This window comes from Podarcis filfolensis (genome assembly GCF_964270895.1).
Source record: "Podarcis filfolensis genome assembly, chromosome: 3".
Classification (NCBI taxonomy): domain Eukaryota; kingdom Metazoa; phylum Chordata; class Lepidosauria; order Squamata; family Lacertidae; genus Podarcis; species Podarcis filfolensis.
In genome coordinates, this window is record NC_139606.1 from 58,054,658 (window position 1) to 58,073,901 (window position 19,244).

Below are 19,244 nucleotides of genomic sequence, written 5' to 3' on the forward strand. Positions count from 1 at the left end.
ATGTAGTTCTGGGCTGCTTCATCACCGTTCTCCTGATCATTGCAACTCCACGAGATGAGATCTTGCATGGAGCCCCAGACCAAGGGAGGTTGACAGTTATTTTGTGTTTCTTCCATTTGCAAATTATTGCACCAACTGTCGTCACCTTCTCACCAAGCTATTGGCAATAGCCTTGTAGCCAAAACCAGCCTTGTGCAGGTCTACAATCTTGTCCCTGACATCCTTGGACAGCTCTTTGGTCTTGGTCATGTGGCTACTTTGGAATCTGCTGGATTGCTTCTGTTGACAGGTGTCTTTTGCACAGGTACTGTAATGAGCTGGGATTACAGGTAAGACCTCTCCCTTACAGCAGGTGCTTCTAATCTCAGCTCGTTACATACAGTGAAGATACCAGGTAGCCTGACATCTGACTGGTTGATAGCAGATCAAATACTTATTTCACTCATTATACTGCACATCAATTTCTGACTTTTGTCTTCTGGGTTTCTGGGGGTTTTCCTGTTGTTGTTCCATCTCTCACAGCTACAATAAACCTACCATTAAAATTGTGGACTGGTCATTTCTTCGTCAGAGGGCAAATGGGCAAATTTATCAGGGGTTCAAATACTTTCCCCCCTCACTGTATCTATCTATCATCTATCTATCTACCATCAACACAAAACTGCCTCAAAGTGACTTACAATGTAAGAGTAGAACTACTAAAACAAAATATAGGAATAAGAGTGCCTCAGTCTTATCTGTATTCAGCTTCACTTTATTGGCTCTCATTACTGAGGCCAGACAGTGAGTTAGCACATGTATTGTTGAACCTGCAGGTGTTTAAAAAAACAGCTGCATATCATCAGCATAATGTGACAGCATGCCCCAAAACTCTTGATGACGCCATTCATCAGTTTCATGTAGATATTAGAGCAGTATGGGGGATAAATCTGATCCCTGCTACACCTCACAGTGAAGATTCTCTGGAGCCAAACATCACCCACGAGCACCAAGCAATCCAGGTAGGAATGGAACCACCACAAAGCAGTACTGCCCATCCTACTTGGACAGCTGGTCCAGAAGAATACCACTGTCAATTGTATCAAACCCACCAAGAGATCAAGAAGAATTAAGAGGGACAGTGTCTCCCTGGCATGTGGGCAAAAATGGTGGGCATTCAGTTGTATCCTACTTCTTCTTCCTCTCTGCCCCCAAATTTGCTGCAGAGGGTCCTCCAACTCTCTGGACTAGATTTTGAGGTCTGTTGTAGAAGCAGGGCAGCAGCACTGGATACAGCCTACTGATGAAAGATACATCAGTAACAAGACTTCTTAGCAGAAGAAGAAGAGTAGAAGAGTTTGGATTTGATATCCCGCTTTATCACTACCCTAGGGAGTCTCAAAGCGGCTAACATTCTCCTTTCCCTTCCTCCCCCACAACAAACACTCTGTAAGGTGAGTGGGGCTGAGAGACTTCAGAGAAGTGTGACTGGTCCAAGGTCACCCAGCAGCTGCATGTGGAGGAGCGGGGAAGCGAACCCGCTTCCCCAGATTACGAGTCTACTGCTTAACTACTACACCACACTGGTTCTTAGTGTTAAGAGCCAGTGTTAGAACTCAGTGTTAGATGGTGGGAAATGTTGGCATGGGACAGTGAACAAAGGGACTAGGAAAGTGTAGAAGATGAATAAGGAAACTTCTAAGCAATAACTATTTGTATAGTAATATAGATTATATTTAAAGCTAAAGTGGTTATACCAATAAAAACTTGTATCAACATGTTTTCGGCTACATTTTTGTTTAGATGTAGTTCTGAGGAACCTTGAGATTCAGATATTAATATGTTTCTAATTTTCCATATTGCCTTTAAAGGGGAAAAGGAGCAAAACAAAGCGAGCTATATTAAATAGAAACTATAATTTTCAGAATGGTTCCAAGTGAACCAGATTACAAAAACAGCTTTTGCACTTTAAATCTAGATTTAAGGATTTTAACCAGTTGTGAGCTGATTAAAATGAGGACACAACATGTCCTTATTTATGAGATGACAGTAATTCTATTACATCAAACCTAGGAGGATGTATCTATGAATAACCATATTCTTTAAACTTGAAAATACAGAATGATCACATCTTCTCTGGTGTTGGAAACATATAAGGTGATCAACAATCAGAGACCCAATTCCTTACTTTCTGGGTGTACTTAATTTACAATACTTAATTTACAGTAACACTAACACACACACACACACAAATTATGCCTTCTATCAACAGGATTTGCTTCAGATCTGAGTAGCCACTTATAGGCATGATCACATTAGATCTTATTTTGAGAGCTGTGGTTAAAAAAATAGAGAAATTTAAGAATAGAATCCAAGTGACTTTCTGTAACAGCAAAATTCAGTTCCTTAGACTGCAATCCTAAACACACTTATTCTACAGTGACACACAAATAGATTGGCTTCAAGTTACTTCCATGGTGAGATACAGATACCACTGGCTCTCTGAGGGGGATGAGCTGAGGGTAGGGTTGCCACCAGTACCTAGAAAAATATGTCCACCATTTTTGGAGAAAAGTGTCCCCTGTCCTGTTTGGACTTCAAAATATATTTTTAATACATTTAAGCTCCTCCAAACTGGGTGGGCAGATGGTGGGTCTGTTGGGAGGAGGAGAGCGAAAACCTGAGCGGGAGTTTCTGTGGACAGAGGGTGGGTTCATGAGGAGAAGAGCCAAGAGTGAGAGCAGGAGTTATCACAGAACGCAGGCAGAGGGTGAGGTGGGGCCGGGAGGAGTAGTTTGAGAAAGTTTTTGCATGGGCAAAGGGTGGGTTGTGGAGGGAAATGTAGCATGGGCCTGCTATGGTGGAGTCTCTGGTTTTCCATGGGTGGGGGGGGGGCAGCAGGTGGGTTGGAGAGTGAGAGAGGGGGGTTTGCAGGGGGCTGGTCCGGTGCAGAAGAGAGAGAGTTATTGCACAGGCAAAGGGGGTGGGTGAGACTCGGAGAGCAAGTGAAGGGATTTGCACAGCCTAGTGGAGAGCTGGGGAAAATAGGTTTTACATGGGCAGAGCAGGTGGGTTGGAGACAGAGGTTTGAGCAGGCCTGGTCTGCCCAATCGATGGAGAGCAGGGAGGGATTGGGAAAGAGAGTTGTTGAACAGGCAGAGGTGCATATTTTTCTTACAGTTGTAAATCATAGTGCTTTTGTTGTTGTTTTCATTGAATAATGTAAACCCTGTGTGACATTGTAATGGATTGCTTTGCAGTCATTTCTGCACCAGGGAAAGTAATTTTTAGCCCCTCAACTTCCCCCCACCCTAAGTTTGCCCGACCAAAGGTGGCAATCCTAGCTTGAAGATGTGCAACTGATATGTGCATGACAGCCTCTGCAAATCACAAATACTGGGTATGTTTTTACAGTATTTTTCAAGAAGTGTTGCTCCTACATATTACACTGTTAACCATGGTGGCATGTGATGAACATTCATAATTTATTGAATGGCCCTGGTGTTTCAGATTAATATGTTTATAAACAAGGTGTTTCCTCCCACAAGGAATGATCAGTGGTAGCTCTCCATTTTCTGACACCACTGAAATTGACTGATTTAGTTGTTCAGATCCAAACATATTGCCCAGAGTTGGCTTTCATTCCAAATAAACTCAGGTTTTATATTCAACAGGCATGATTATTCATAATGCTATGGGTTGATAACCGAAAAACGCAAGCCTTTCATTAAAATGTAGAAACTACATGCACAGCTGGACTCAAACCACTGTGAAACATTATGCCTGTCTAAAATACACAGAAATGTTGGCAAGCAATCTTGCAGGGTCTGCTTGAATATTACAATATTAGGCAGACATTAAAGATGGATTACACCATACAGTGCTAAACTCCAATTAGTTTAAAATTTTAAAATGTTATTATCCACCAAGACCAGCTGATTTTAAAGATATGTTTAGGGCAAAATAGATTATGTTTCATGGCAGGGCTACAAACAATTGAAACCGATGATACATTAACTGCTGCAAACTAAGAAAAATGAAAACAAAACTTCTGCCCTTTATAACATTCCAGATGCTAGAAACATAACCAATAATTATCAATACATGACAGCTAAAATGCTGAAAGATAAAAAGATATATGAGCTTATTATGCTCATATATGCTCATATATATTTTTAAATATTACAAATAGTTCAGTTCTTAAATGGGCTGAATATCAGGCCTGAATACTCTTACAAATTTTCCAAATTTTCTCCTGCTTTTCTTACCAAGAAGGAAGCACAGTCTTTGCTGTGGGGAAAACAGTCTATTTGGAGAGAGCATGTGTCAGAACTTATGCTGATGTGTGTAGATGAACAGACCGTTCTGAGAACAGGCAGCGTATAGAACTAGCAGTCTACTGGGACAAAAAGAGTTTTAAAAAATACGCCACCCACAAACATAATATTAATTAGGCGACCTAACATGAGTTTGAATTTTATTTACCGGTATGTATTATTTATCTATTACATTTACACCTCAACTTTCCTCCAAAGAGCTCAAGGTGCTGTAGTCCTTGTCCTATTTTATCCTCACAACAACCCTGTGAGGTAAGCTAGACTGAAAGACTGTGACTGGCGTAAGCTCCCCCAGTCAGTTTCATGGCTAAGCAGGGATTTGAACCCTGGTCTCCCAGGTCCTAGTGCAACACACTAACTACTAGACCATCCTGCCTCAAATCAGTAAGTCAGTGGGAAGCCAACGTGATGCCCTCCAGAAGTTGCTGGGCTCCAAATCCCACCAGTCCAGAATTTTCAACTGCCATGGATGATGGGAATTGCAGTCTAACAGCATCTTCAGTGCCCCATGTTGGCAGCCCCTTGAGTTAACACATAAATAGTGACCCCAGTTCAAGATTGTGCTCCTCCTAATTTCCTCCACTCTGTCCAGTTTGCAAATTAACACGTGGGATCTTCAATGGGAGAAGACATAGGCTAGCTAGAAAAATGGTGGTTTTGATGTGGAATGGATTTAAACAGAAGAATGTGCTGCTCATAGATACAGAACTATGAGCGGAGGCTGCATGTGCATGCTGTAGCTTCTAAAGTTTGTATGTGGATGCCAAAAGCACTGTGGATCCAGTCACAGAGTGGTTTTCACTTCATAACATGTCGCCAGGAGCCATGTCATGCCAAAGTTCTGAAGTAGCCTGACACATCTACCCAGTATAGCAGTAAAATTTAACCCCCCCCCCAACAAAAAAAGAAAGACTTAGGTGGAGGAATGAGACAGATCTATTGGTCTTTTCATATTTGACTTGTGAAATATCCAACACTAAACAATCTTTTTAGTTATCAGGTATTACAGTGGGACCTCGGGTTACAAACACTTCGGGTTACAGACTCTGCTAACCCGGAAGTAGTACCTCGGGTTAAGAACTTTATCTTAGGATGAGAACAGAAATCAAGCACTGGTGGCACAGCAGAAGCAGGAGGCCCCATTAGCTAAAGTGGTATCTCAGGTTAAGAACAGTTTCAGGTTAAGAACGGACCTCTGGAATGAATTAAGTTCGTAACCAGAGGTACCACTGTATTCAAACTGGGCTTCCTCCATGGCTTGACTGTCAGATAAAGAGACATGTAAACCCTGCCATTTTATCACTGCCAACTGTCTAATCATCCCTGGTGATCACTACTCATTTGCTTCCTATAACACTGTCATATTCTATAACCTTATCCAATTCCCACACTAATTAAAGCTCTCGGCTGACTGAAATCTGGCTTTCAATTTTTGTGTGCTAGCTATTGCTGTGCATGGATTGTGTTCCTCTCACATATTCTTGCTGGAAGTTAACATTCCATGTATTAATGTATACTGTACCATTAAAATAATTCCTATAATTAGTTAGGTAATATTAGATAATGGTGGTGGTGGTGGTTTATTAAGATTTCTTACCTACCCTTCATTATAAGGTCCCAGGGTGTGTTGAAAGTACAAAAACTGTACTCTTTTTTTAAAAAAGTAAAACCAACCAATCATAGACAATAATCATTAGGTTAATTCACAATTTTGAGTATTTTGAGTATTATTTCAGATACAGAAATCAGCTTGACCTCACCTTAGTCAAATCAGAAGAATCTTTATTTGCATCAGCCACTAGCCATAGCAATAAAATGTACTGAAGATAGAGGTAAAAACTTAACTATACAAAATACATTTTGGAGGTTTACATCAGTAATCAAATAATAGACCTTGGTTTTCAACTACAGCACAGGAAGAAGCCACTGAACAGGATCTCAGTTGATGCTTGAAGCAGTTACTGTGCAAAGCAGTGGTCAGAAACTGGGGTTGTATTCAACTAACTTGTTGAACTAGTAGAAGCCAGCAAATGGATTCCTGCTAGTGCAATGGGACTCCCCTGCCTCTGCTCAGGTGCCCTTCTGTGCCCTCTCCAAATTTCCTTCGTAGACAACTGTAGAGAACCACCAAAACAGCGGAGAGGGGAGAGATGGTTCCATCAGACAAGAAGAAATGCTTGTGCTGATGGAACCATCTAATAGAATCATAGAATTGCAGAGTTGAAAGGGACCCTGAGAATTATCTAGTCCAGCTCCCTACAATGCATGAATATGCAGCTGTCCCATACGTGGATTGAACCTTCAACCGTGGCATTATCAGCACCATGCTCTCTAACCAATTGAGCTATGTGGACCTTTGTGCTATGTCGAATACAACCCTGGATTTTATTTTTTGTTCATTCTCTTGCAGCCCTTTCTTCCTTTTCTATCATGCCTACTGGATTTTAATTTTGCAGGCAGCAATTGCATTTTTGTTTTGTCTTTTCAAAAATGTTGTATAGCTCCTAGAAACAATAAAAACAAGCCAACATTTCCATTCAGTCTTAATTAACACTGAGGACGGCGGTTCTCACATTTTTCTTCTAGTTCCTCCCCAAGCACAAGTTCCTGATAGGTGGTCTGGACGGTAGGTCACAACTAGGTCACAGGTAGGTAGCTGCTGAACAACTGCTCCAATAATTGGAGAACAGGGTGAAGAAAAGGGCAAGGCAAGGAGAAGCACTGAATTTTACACCTGGAGAGCTGGAAGAATAAACTACAAGCTCTAAATCAATCAAAGGGCAGGGGTCATATTAGCAGCTGTAAGGCACAGTAATCAAGCGGGGCTTAGGATTCTAGGGGTGAGTCAAAGAGTTCAAGGTGGCACAGAGAAAGGGGTGCGTGGTGGTGGGAGAGACGAGGTTGAAGAGCTTGCAAAAGCAGACTACTTGGATGAACACTTGTAAACTATGAAGTTAGGATAACTGCCAGGCCAACAATGGAGAAGGCAACGTACTGTGAATCAAGAAAAACCATCTTCCAAATGCTAAAGTTGCATGCACCCTGGCTAAACAAATGGTCTGCCAACTATGTAAGCAGGAGAGCTATTAAAAATGTGGCAGTGTGTACTAAACAGTGGGGATTTGCATAGTATTTATTTAGGCGGCGGTTTTTCCCTCTTTCTTCAATTCAAAGATGGATTCCAGGGCAGTAAGCATTAAAAAGTTCAAATTATGGTAGCGTGAATGATAACAGAGTGTATTATAAAATATATATATAGTGCAGCTATTGATGGTCCAAGAACTGCTTCACAGGAGGAGGGCATATTTAGGAGAGCTTTGAAAGAAGCGAAAAAGGCAGCTTGATGGATAGAGATAGCAAATCTGATTAGACTAACATAAAGCAATTGGGAAGTCATCCATTAACTTTGCCACAGAAGATTGATTCGTTGCAGAGGGGATGCAGTCAGTTCCACAGGACAGTGGAAAAGCTTGGATGTGATAGGTACGAAAAATCTAATTTTCATCCTATTTACTAGAGCTAGTGCAAGGGGGAAATAGCTTGTTCTCTGAGGGAACTAATGAAGTGTGATGAATTATGTGAAGATGAAAGATTAAATTAAGAGGAAAAATAGGAAAATGGGATAACACGAAGAAAACAAATGGAACTATTACTTCAGGCTCTGCAAAACACTTCCATAATGGAAATTTAGTTACTGCACATCCAACATCTACTGTATAAATAACTGCCGGAAGTTTTCCTCAGAGAATGCTGAAGAAAACAAAAACAAAAAAGCAAAATGTTTTCTTCGTAGTACCAAATCCTACATATCATTATTTCAAATAATCAGGATGAATAATTCTTACTCAGAAGTTTTCAAAACAAGGTGGATGCCTGAGATGGGCAGTAATAAAACATGTATTATCAGAGTTTGATTATGACTTTGAGGCATTTCTTATAGATAATATGTCATACAACCTGTATTGGAAGTGCAGGCTTCCATTGCAGTTTCCTACTTAAAATGGCTGTTTTCAGGGATGGGATAGAGACTTGCTTCTTTATGCATTCACCCTTTTTAGGTGTGGATCTAAACATGCAATGGATGGACATGACAAATAGATTCTAAAAATATGCTCAGTATAGGCATGGCTGTGGCTCCTCATGGTTAGGTTCTGTATCCTAGAGTCACTGTAAACGGAGAATAATGTGGTCCTACTTTGGAAGTATAGCTCAGTTCTCACATTCAGCACTTTTGAAATGGTAAAGCCACAAGTTTTGCCTTCCCAATTTTTTGGAGACCCACAGATGTCATATACACTTTAAAATTTTAGCTTCCAGTAGTTCGTCAAGAACTGGTGATTATTGGAGAAATGGAAATTTATCATGGAATAAGCCTTGACATTGATTTTAAATAGTCACATCATGGTGAGTTTACCACACCAAAATGGAACAAAGAAATAGCGCACAGCAAAACTAGCATTTTGGCCTAAGGAGTCATCCAGCCTGAATGGCTGTCAGATCACAATTTAGAAAAAAAATATTCCTGGCCAAAATCAGTGTTGCAATACAGATGACTCACAATTTGTGCAGCAGTTAGGTTGTGGGGATTGCACATATAGGTGAAATTGTTCCAGTTACAGATAGGTAGCCGTGAAATTGTGTGCAGCCAAATCAACCCCGTAAATGTCCCTGCATAACCACCCCTACCTTTCTGGAGCCAGTTTGTCAAGTGGGTCTCACCCCACATGCAAGGTGGAGAGCTTTTAAGTTTTCTGCCTTGTTTACCAGCTCTGGGACATGTCCCGCGGGAGCTTCCCAGAGCCTGGTAAGCAAGGCATAGATCTTAAAAACTCCCTCCACAGCAGGAAAACCCAGCCCAGGAAGAGCTTTTAAGCTCTCTGCCTTATGTGTGTTTAATTTGTGCCATCGCAGCTGGCTGGCTGCCAAGTGTGTGAAGCTGTGAGCGCACAAGTGAAATGTGTACAAGTTGTGAGTTGACTGTACATTTGCATATGAAGATCTCCAAATGCCTCCACTGACAATGCTGGACCTATTAGCACAGGGGTCAGCAAACGTTTTCAGCAGGGGGCCGATCCACTGTCCCTCAGACCTTGTGGGGGGCCGGACTATATATTGGGGGGGGGGAGTGAACGAATTCTTATGTTCCACAAATAACCCAGAGATGCATTTTAAATAAAAGGACACATTCTACTCATGTAAAAACACACTGATTCCTGGACTGTCTATGGGCCGGATTTAGAAGGTGATTGGGCCGGATCCAACCCCCGGGCCTTAGTTTGCCTTCCCATGTATTAGCACCTCTGAACTACAAACATAATCATTTATTGTGAATGCAACTTCCTGCAAAAAAGACTGAACACCACACAGCTTGGCGGGGGGGGGGGGACACACACAAAGCACCTCAATATTATCTGGACTGAGTCTCAGTCTATTAGCTCTCATCCAGTCCACTAGTGTACCAGAGCACTCATCTGGCACCTCCTTCAGAAACTGGCCATCCAGTAAGAGCAGAACCATTACAGTGTAGGTCCTTCAATCCCCAACTCCGATTGCCTATCTAGAAAGATACTATGGTTGATAGAAATGAAAGCAGCTGAGAGGTCAAGTAAATCGAGTGAGATGCATTCCCCTTGTCCCTCTCTCATATCACAGGGTAACCAAAGCTGTTAGCTTGCTTTGGATCTAGAAAGGACCTAGAACTGACTAACAACCACTTGCCAAGGAAGGGAATGTTTGCAACTGGCCTATAGTGCTTTGAAGAATGCAATTTAAAAACAACAATGAAAACAACAACATGAAATCCCTCCACTTTAACTTAAATCTACCAAACAAAGGATAAAGTAATGGAAGTTTAAATTGCATTGAAGAAGATTAAAGTTGCGTCAAAACTACTAATGGTGCATACATGTAAATCCTCTGGATTTGAAATGTGGCTCTAAAGAAACAAAAGGGGGGGAGTGCCTTCAACTAGCAAACAGATCACTATTAGCAGCTCTGTGTAGATGAAGTTTTAATGGGAAGCATATATTCTCACCACTAGAATAATTAATTACTGGCTTCTTTTCTTCCCACTGCAACATTTAGCCAGTTATAAACACTTTTCTGTTTATGAATGTACTTTTGATTACATTCAACGTCACTTTTGACACTAAAAATATATCCTCATAGATGTAAGCTCAAAAAAGGGAGACACCAACAGCTTTCGAAACTGAAGCTTGTGGATAAGGATAATATATTAAAGAAATGAGGATGTTGTTGTGTCGCTAAATGACTTCCAGTTGTCCATATGCCCAGAAGCATAAATCTAAGAAAAAGCTTTGCTGATTGTAGCACATAAGGAGAGCACTTGGGGCAATAGCACAGATGCCACAGCTACACTTTCAATCTAGGAGCTGGATTGAGATGGGGGAGGGTGGGCAGTGAGAGAAAGCGGTCGGTAAAATGATTTAAGATACCCAGGATATAATGGGATGAGTTGGAGAAGCCAGCATTTGTTATGTTAGAGGACAGGAGTATTAGGATTGTGGTTGACAAATCTTTAGCTGCTTGAATGGTTTAGGACTGCATTCAGCTTTCTGAGCCTATTAGTATCTTCTTGATTCCCAGTTTTGCAGATTTCTGGGGATTTCTACACAACATATGGGTTAGCATTAAGAGCATTAAAGATTTATAAATTTGTATCATCACGATAAAGCGCACAAAGAGATGAATATGCACATGGTTGGGTGTAATCCTCATACTGCTCAGGCTTGAATTAAACCAAAGACCCATTCATAGTCTAATACTGTTAAAGAGAAACGAGAGAAAGAAATATCATTTAAGTTTATTCATACTAGCTGCAGGTGCCATGAGCATAGCCCCAAGGCTTTCAATGTACAGTCATACCTTGGATCTCAAACGCCTTGGCTCCTGAACAAATTGGCTCCCGAACAATTGAAACGCAGAAGTGAGTCTTCCGGTTTTTGAACAATTTTCAGAAGCTGAACGTCTGGTGTGGCTTCTGTGGCTTCCAATTGGCTGCAGGATGCTCCTGCAGCCAATCAGAAGCCGTGCCTTGGTTTTCGAACGGTTCCAGGAGTCGAATGGACTCCCGGAACACATTCTGTTTGAGATCCAAGGTACGACTATACAGTTTATACACAGTCCAAGTAAATACCTTGTATTTACCCTGCCTACACAAACTGGCCCAATGATTCACTAATTGACATTTAACACATGTGACTCAACTATTTTAAAAAGAAGTGATTGTTATTTTTCAATCCCTACACAAATATGTGATGATTGTCAATATGAAGGGTGGAATTCCTTATCATGATCTTCATTCATTTCTCTAGCTAAATCAATGGCAAAGCCATTCGAGTCAGGAGAATTCCATGTACATGAATTGTCACCATATATCTATATGTCAGCTATTCAGTGTAATCTGTAACTTGGTGTGACACTTAATACTACTTGTGTATCTAACTGGTTAAATACAAATGGAGTACATACAGGAAACGAAACTTGCTATTTATTTTTAGTAAACAACTCCCACTAGGGAGCATGAAAAACAAATCAGGTTTCAAGTAGATGCTCTTTGAATACAAATAAATCCACAAAGAGTATAATTCTTCTGGGAAACACACTAGAAGGCATGTCACAACATACATAAAAGTGTGCATCAATATTTCATATATCCTGTGGGAAAACTGACACTAGCCTTCAAAGATGTTTAACCACACTGAAAATAAGTTGAGAACTGTGTATCTCACAACCTAATTTCTAATAGAAGTCTCTTTATCAGGTATTTTATAAACCTACTTCTCCACTCCTCTGATGATCTTTTTGCACAATTCACTGAGAAGTGTGCAGTTACACAGCCCAATTATACAGCTAGCAGATAAGAAATAGCATATAATTTTAGGATTAGTGCTAACTTCATTAAAAGTACTTTCATAAATAAGAAGCACAGCCTGACTGACAACATTACTGTCGGGCCTATTTTGCAAGAAAATAACCAAGTCCAATGTCACAACAGGGAAATTGCCATAGCTGAGTGGTCGAGTCTCTGCTCTGTTTGTAGAAGGTCTCAGGTTCAATCCCTGACATCTAGGTAGGGCTGGGAGATGCCTCTGCCTGAAACCATGAGCAGCTTCTGTCAACCTGTGTAAGCAATACTGACCTACATGCCCTGATGGTGTGACTCAGTATCAGGGAGCTTACTATGTTCCATTAAAGGCAAAAACAGTTGCAGGGATGCAAACCAATAAAGTTTCAGAGAACTCGTGGGCCGCACACTGTCTTGTTGTGTGGCGGTGGGGAGCAAGACCAAAATTTGACCCCTCCCAAAGCCAGGTAAGCGAGATGCTGAGCTTTGGGAAGGAGGCGCGAGGCTTTGGCAGGGTCCTACAGCCTTCCCACCTTCTCCTCAAAGCTGGGAAAGAGGTAACTAGGCTTTGGGAAGGAGGGTGGAGAACTCTAGGCCCCTGACAGAGCCCTCACACCTCCTTCCCAAAGCCCAGCCCCTCACTTACCTGGCTTTGAGAAGACAGCACAAGGGTGGTGTGTCAGGAGCTCCTACACTCGAGTAGGACCCTGGCGGAGACACATGCCCAACTGACATGTTCTTTCTCTCCTGGTCGATCGTTCGGGAGCTTCAAAAGCTTTCTTCAGCCTGAACATCACAGCAACTGATGCCAACAGACATTGGCACACTTAGGGACCCGCAGAGTCTTCGCAGCTTGTGTAACAGACCTCAGCAACTCAGCATTTTGGCTAATCTACTTTATTTACATATAAACACACACGGAGCACTGCAACATGGCTCCTTCTCTCTCTAGCATCAGACAGCAAAGAGAAAAAACAAAGGACAACAGCCCCACTTCACGGAACACAGTAACACAAACATCCTGTCTCCGTCGCTTCCCACTTTGTGAAGTCAAAACATAGACTGTCATGTGAAAAACAACGATCCCATGACTGCAATCACGGAGCAGGAATTCTAACATGTGGTGTGTGTGTGTGTGTTAAATGTTGCCACAGGTTGCATGTTGAACTGCCCTGGCTTGGAGAGCTCCTACTGCATCCTCAGAACAAAAAAAGTATCTTCAGAACTAATGGCCACATGTATTAGTCTAATGTAAAGCAATCTACATCCTGATAAAAAATGCCATGGTTTTCATTCTTCTTCTTTTGCCCTTCATTCTTAAAAGAAGCTAAGGTAGTTGTTTCTTAAACTGTAGGCCATAGTACACTTTGAGGTGTTCTATGAGACTAACAGCAAAAACTGGCGAAAGTCTTTTCAACTCAAAACAGAGACGAACTCAGCGTTTCAGTGTATCTACTCATTCTGCCTATTCTTTTACTGATGTTTAAAAAATGCCACTGCTTCCTTCCTTCATAGGCACCACACACTCCCTCAAGGACATATTCGTCGTTTCCCCCACTTGCTCGGCCGGTCCCACTCCAGATCCCATTTTAGGGAAGTTTTATTATTTAATGTTTAATGTTTTATTCTGTTTTTAATCTGTTGGGAGCTGCCCAGAGTGGTTGGGGAAACCCAGTCAGATGGGTGGGGTATAAGTATTATTATTATTATTATTATTATTATTATTATTATTATTATTATTAGCCCAGAAATGAAAGAGTCAAACATGTTGACCCCACTCCTTCAAGGATTCCATCTACATCCACAGGCTGCACAAACTGAAAAGTATCCATAACAACAGGAACAGATGTCACCTTCATGGGAAAATGTACTTGTCAACCCAGGGGAAGGAAGAATTCAAGGATAAAAAAAAGTGTTTTGTGGGAAATGGTTTGTTTTATTAAATATGTTTCAGTCAAATAGCATGATTGGTTTCCTGCATCAACTCATGATGCTTTATGGAGTAATATTATAGACTGACTAAATTAATTTTCCCCCTTTTCTTTATGCTTGGCTAGTTGTTTATTTCTATGATGGTTCCCTGATTGCTTCACTTAAGTGTTTATTAGTGCATTGTGGATTGTATATTTGTGGGAGATTTTGTTGCCTATTTGTTTTGCTCTTCTGTTTGTTGTAACCAAATGTATAGGTAATGTATGTGTTGAGTTTTTACTGGGATTTTTCATTTGCTCATTTTTCCTTGATATGGAAGGTCTTAACAAACATTTCTTAAAACGTTTGTCCCTTGCCTGCCTTTATGGTCCCTACCCCATAAACAGATCTCACCATAGTGAGAAGGACTGCAACCTGTGTGCTTGCTGTCTACAGTCCAGGCGTTCATTGTTTATGGGCAGTTTATGGGCAGTTCTCTATCTATGGACTTGGTTCAGATAGCCATTCAAACAGAGACTCTTTTAAACAGAGGACTGACCTCTGTCTAACGGCTACCCCAGTCTCCCTGTTCCTTTCCTACACACAAACTTGGAACGGCATGTGAAAAGTTGGTCCTATTGCTTGTTGTTTGGGCTTGAAAATGAATTTAGATTTTACAAAGGAATTTGTGCCTTTTCAAAAACCATGCATATTTTAAAAACAAGGCTATCCATTCATGGCTGGGTGTCACCAATACCTCTCCGCATTATTTTAAAAACTTTTTCATATGAAAACTTCTTTGAGAAGTTATTTCACTCTGTCAACATGCAGTGTGTCTTATGAAACAGCTCTAGGTTCTGAGCCACACTTAAATATGTACAACAGTGACAAAAAAAGCATTTGGGGAAGGGCCCAAGAACATAAAATTACTTCTGTGCTTATATGTAACCACCCTTAAAATGTAATGCAATTAGAGTTATCTGGAAACATTAAGTGGCTCACCGCTGGCTGACGGACAGGCTTGTAAATTGTATTAGAGAAGGGAACAAGCCTATTGCAGAGTTTGGGAAAGTTGCCAAAGTGGCCTGCAAAATGATTTCTGGTCCTTGCTCTTTATTGCTTGTGATTATGTGATGTGTTTATCAGAATAATTTGATTTCATTTTTCTCACTCTGGGCAATGCTCCAAGCCTCAGAGGTATTAAGTAATTTAAAATTTGCCGTAGGTGTCCATAGCAAGGAACCTTGAATTGCCAAGAGCAGCTTGCTATGAAAAAAATACCCCCAAAAATGCAATTCACTGCAAACTCTTATACTGAAAGGTTTGGAGGCTCTGCAGGAAAGTGTTATTGTAACTAATCTTTGAAGAGCAGGGGGGATGATCAGGATCAACCTGCTCTATGAATTGATTCTGTTTTACAAAAAAAACCACCCATTTTTTATCATGTTTATACCGTGCCACTTCTCTGTACTGTATCCTCAAAATAACACCGTATGATGTATTAGGCTAGGAGATAGGCATTACAGCCAAGTTACCTTGTGAGTTTGGCTTGGGAGGTGGGAATTTCGAATTGACTCTGACTCTTTCCAGTTCCAAGCCATTAAACAGAAAATGGAAACTTTGTGTGTGTGCGTGTGTGTCTTATCTGTAAAATCCTAAATAAAGAGGTGGTAACATGCTGCTATCCCACACTTGTATCTGGATATCAGCAGTGGTTTCCTCTGGACAAGATTATGGTATTATACAAGTCCAAGATGATGACTTTGGTTTGTTTGTTTTATAGCCTTCACAACAGAATCTTTAACATGATGGTTGGGGTGGGTGGCTAATGCTTCAGGTCTATACATTTCAATGATCCTATCTTGGATTTAAAAACCAATACAGTGGTACCTTGGTACTTGAATGGCTTGGCTCCCGAACAAACTGGCTCCCAAATGCTGCAAACCTGGAAGTACGTTTTCCAGTTTGTGAACACTTTTCGGAAGCCAAATGTCCGATGCAGCTTCTGCTTGAGTGCAGCCAATCGGAAGCCGTGTCTTGGTTTTTGAACGGTTTCGGGAGTCGAACAGACTCCAAGAACGGATTAAGTTCAAGAACCAAGGTACCACTGTATATGAACAAGCTGTTTATTTGTGTACACAGCTTCTTTGCAAGCAAACAAAACAGGAAGTCTACAATTAACCATGGATTTCATTTCAGCCAATCTGGGAACCTATGATTACTAGCTTTGGAACAAGTCCAGATATTAAAATTAGTTTAATGTCCTAATTTGTTCAAATTCTGCTAACCATACTTTTTCGGTATGGATAAATCAGAAAATTTGATCCAATTTGATCAAAACTCATGTGAAGGAGCTGCATGTGTGAATATGTGCACAAGGCTCTTTCACATCTAATACGTCTGAACCAGCTCACTTTCCAAATAAAAGCTGGTGTAGATTAATGGACAGTGAGCTGGGATTTCTGTGGTGTCATTTGAATCTTACTTTAGGATCACACCTTCATTGGCAACTGGCTATAGTAATACTGAATAACAACCCAGGGTTTTTGTTAGGTTGGCTAGCATCCATCCGTCTCAGGAGACAATAGAGGAGTGGGCCTTTGAAGGTGAAGTCAAACTGCTGGAAACTACCTGCTGTGGCTGTAGAGTCCGATACAGGACAGAAATGATTGTTGCAACTGGGGCAGATGCAAGGGTAATGAATATGAACTTCAAAACATGCTCACATACAGGAGTTTACTAGAACTTTGAAGTTATAGTAAAAAAAAAAAAAAAGTACATTGGTTACACAAGAAGTTACCCTTCCCTTAAGCATTTATTCTAGAAATCTGTCTCATCTCTGTTAGCAAATCTGGAATACTTTGCTCTTTTCCCGGAGACAGTTGCTGATTATATCTACAAATGCATAGAATGAGTGCACACCAAGATGTGACAAGTACTATTTGATTATTTAATAGTACTCCTCCATGTTTTCTCTGCTTGAATGCAGCATCTAATTCTGTCTAATCATTCTATAAAGTGAACTCAGTAATGAGTGCTGCAAACACAAAGCAGAAGACAAGACCATGAGTTCTAAGTTTTTATCTGAAGACGCAACTTTTAAAAATTAATCTGTTGTATAAGGAGAAACTGAAATTAACCTGCCAATGAACTATCCATTTGCTTTGGATCCACATGTTATTCAGTTTTCCATTCTTATTTTTAAAAAGGCCATTTAAAAACAAGAAATAGCTACATGATCAGCCCAAACGAGAGCAGAAAAATGCAGTACTATCCTAGTGCTTATACTAGCTTAAGATGGAACCAAAATGACAGGGGAACATCACAAACTGTCATGTTATACCACACTGCAGTGCTGTCCTGCTGCCTCAAATAATTTCTCTCTTAGAAGTTATACAGCTGCCTAATTCTCCAGCTCATCACAAGAAATGGAACCTACCAACCCCTTAGAAACATGTCTTCTAACATGCCAGTTCTTTTTTTGACCAATAAGCACCTCTCCTCCTCCTCAAAAACAGAAACCAAAGCATCCAGGAGGCTCCACTCTGTCACATATTTACATGTCAAGAGGATCCCAAACATTTACTGGCACTATATCTGAGCTCCAAGTACAAATTCACAGCAACAGAATTGTCACATTGAATAAGCTCGAAAGTAAGTTATCAAAGTTCAGAGGGGGAAAACCTCTTACCTTTGGTAGCAATTCGAACACACTGAGTTTTGGTCTCCTGTTAAGGAGAAAAATGAGAGAAAAATGCAATTAGCACCAGTAGCTTGGGAAATTCAGTGAAAGTTAGTTTAGGTCACTGTGCAAACACACTTATGTGTGTATACTTACATATACAATGAATAAGGCATGGCATAGAAAACACTTTTCATAGTGAAAGTATACTGCAGAGCTAAAATTCCTTTCATATATGTATATAGCTTTTACAGGCTGGGCTTCTAATCTATCAAGATCTCTGGCACACTCCAGGTAAGCAGAAAGGCTTCTAGTTTAGGTTCACCCATGACAACCTTAATTTTCTTTGCAGTCTTCTCAGCAATGAGAAAATCCCACACTATTAACGAGCCACTGAAAAATACAGGAAGGGTAAGAGGGAAGGATGTATCTCTGTACGTCCATGTCAAGCAGGTACCGTACTTTTACTGTACTGTTGACATTAAGCGGGTATTTTTGCTATGCTGTCTTATGTCATCAGTACCAGATGCTGAGAATTGCAGGTAGAGAGAGTGCTGTTGGGCTCAGGTCTGACTTTCAGCCTTCCCATCAGTACTGGTTGGCCACTATGAGTACAAGATACTGGACCAGACGAGCCATTAGCCTGATCCAGCAGCATCTTCTGATGTTCTTACAGCTTCAGAAGCCTGTTGAAAACTTTTCTGTTTCAGCGAGCCTATCCAGACACTTGATTTAGTTGCACTTGTTTTCTATTGATTTTATCTCTGTTTTTAATGATGGTAATACGTGTACTTGTTTTTCATTTGGTCTGTGTATTTTAGTCATATTTTATATGTAGTTGAATTTGTACACTGCTTGGATAATCTCCCCCCCCAAAAAAAGAGTGGTCTATAAATATAAATAAATAACAAAATGTAGCAAAATGTGGGCTAGATGTAGGAGAATGTTGGAGCCTGTGATAAAGCTCATCAAGTCTAAGGCATCAAGCTGAAAGTTCTGTATTTATTCATTTTCCCACCACATGTGGAAGAAAGTGCCCCTTCCAGCATAGACTGTAAACCATGTTTAAAGCTAGGTCATGGGATTTAATAAAACATCATGGGATTTAATAAAACATCTATTTTATAGTGGCACATAATGAAATACTTAGATAGGGCCTCCCAGATTTCCTGCCAGACTTTTTACCTCCAGCCTCATTTGCAAATTTGATTTCCTAATATCAGAATGCAATTATTCTAAAATTATCCATTTTTAATTTAAAAAAAAACAACCCATGAGTTTTTTTCTCCCATCAGGAAAATCCTCCAGTTCCACAGCTATTCTAGCACACAAATTCACAAGCTGTGACATTTTCCTCATCTTGCTATGATAAACAGCTAATTCTTATAATTATAGACATTAGGCGAAGCTTCATTCTAGAGCCTCAAAGGCAAAGTCATTGATAGCTGTGATCTCTTCATTACTAGCT

General features: G+C 40.6%; 1 protein-coding gene across 19 annotated transcripts in view; it reads right to left on the reverse strand.

Annotated features, from left to right (window-relative positions):
• Nucleotides 1–19,244, reverse strand: part of PTPRK (protein tyrosine phosphatase receptor type K) — a 330,222-nt gene that overhangs the window by 49,094 nt on the left and 261,884 nt on the right. For all 19 annotated transcript variants that reach the window (XM_083607580.1, XM_083607578.1, XM_083607575.1 and 16 more), the window contains exon 13: nucleotides 17,786–17,822. In XM_083607580.1, the coding sequence (XP_083463706.1) occupies nucleotides 17,786–17,822 (37 nt within the window). The remainder of the gene's footprint in view (nucleotides 1–17,785; nucleotides 17,823–19,244) is intronic.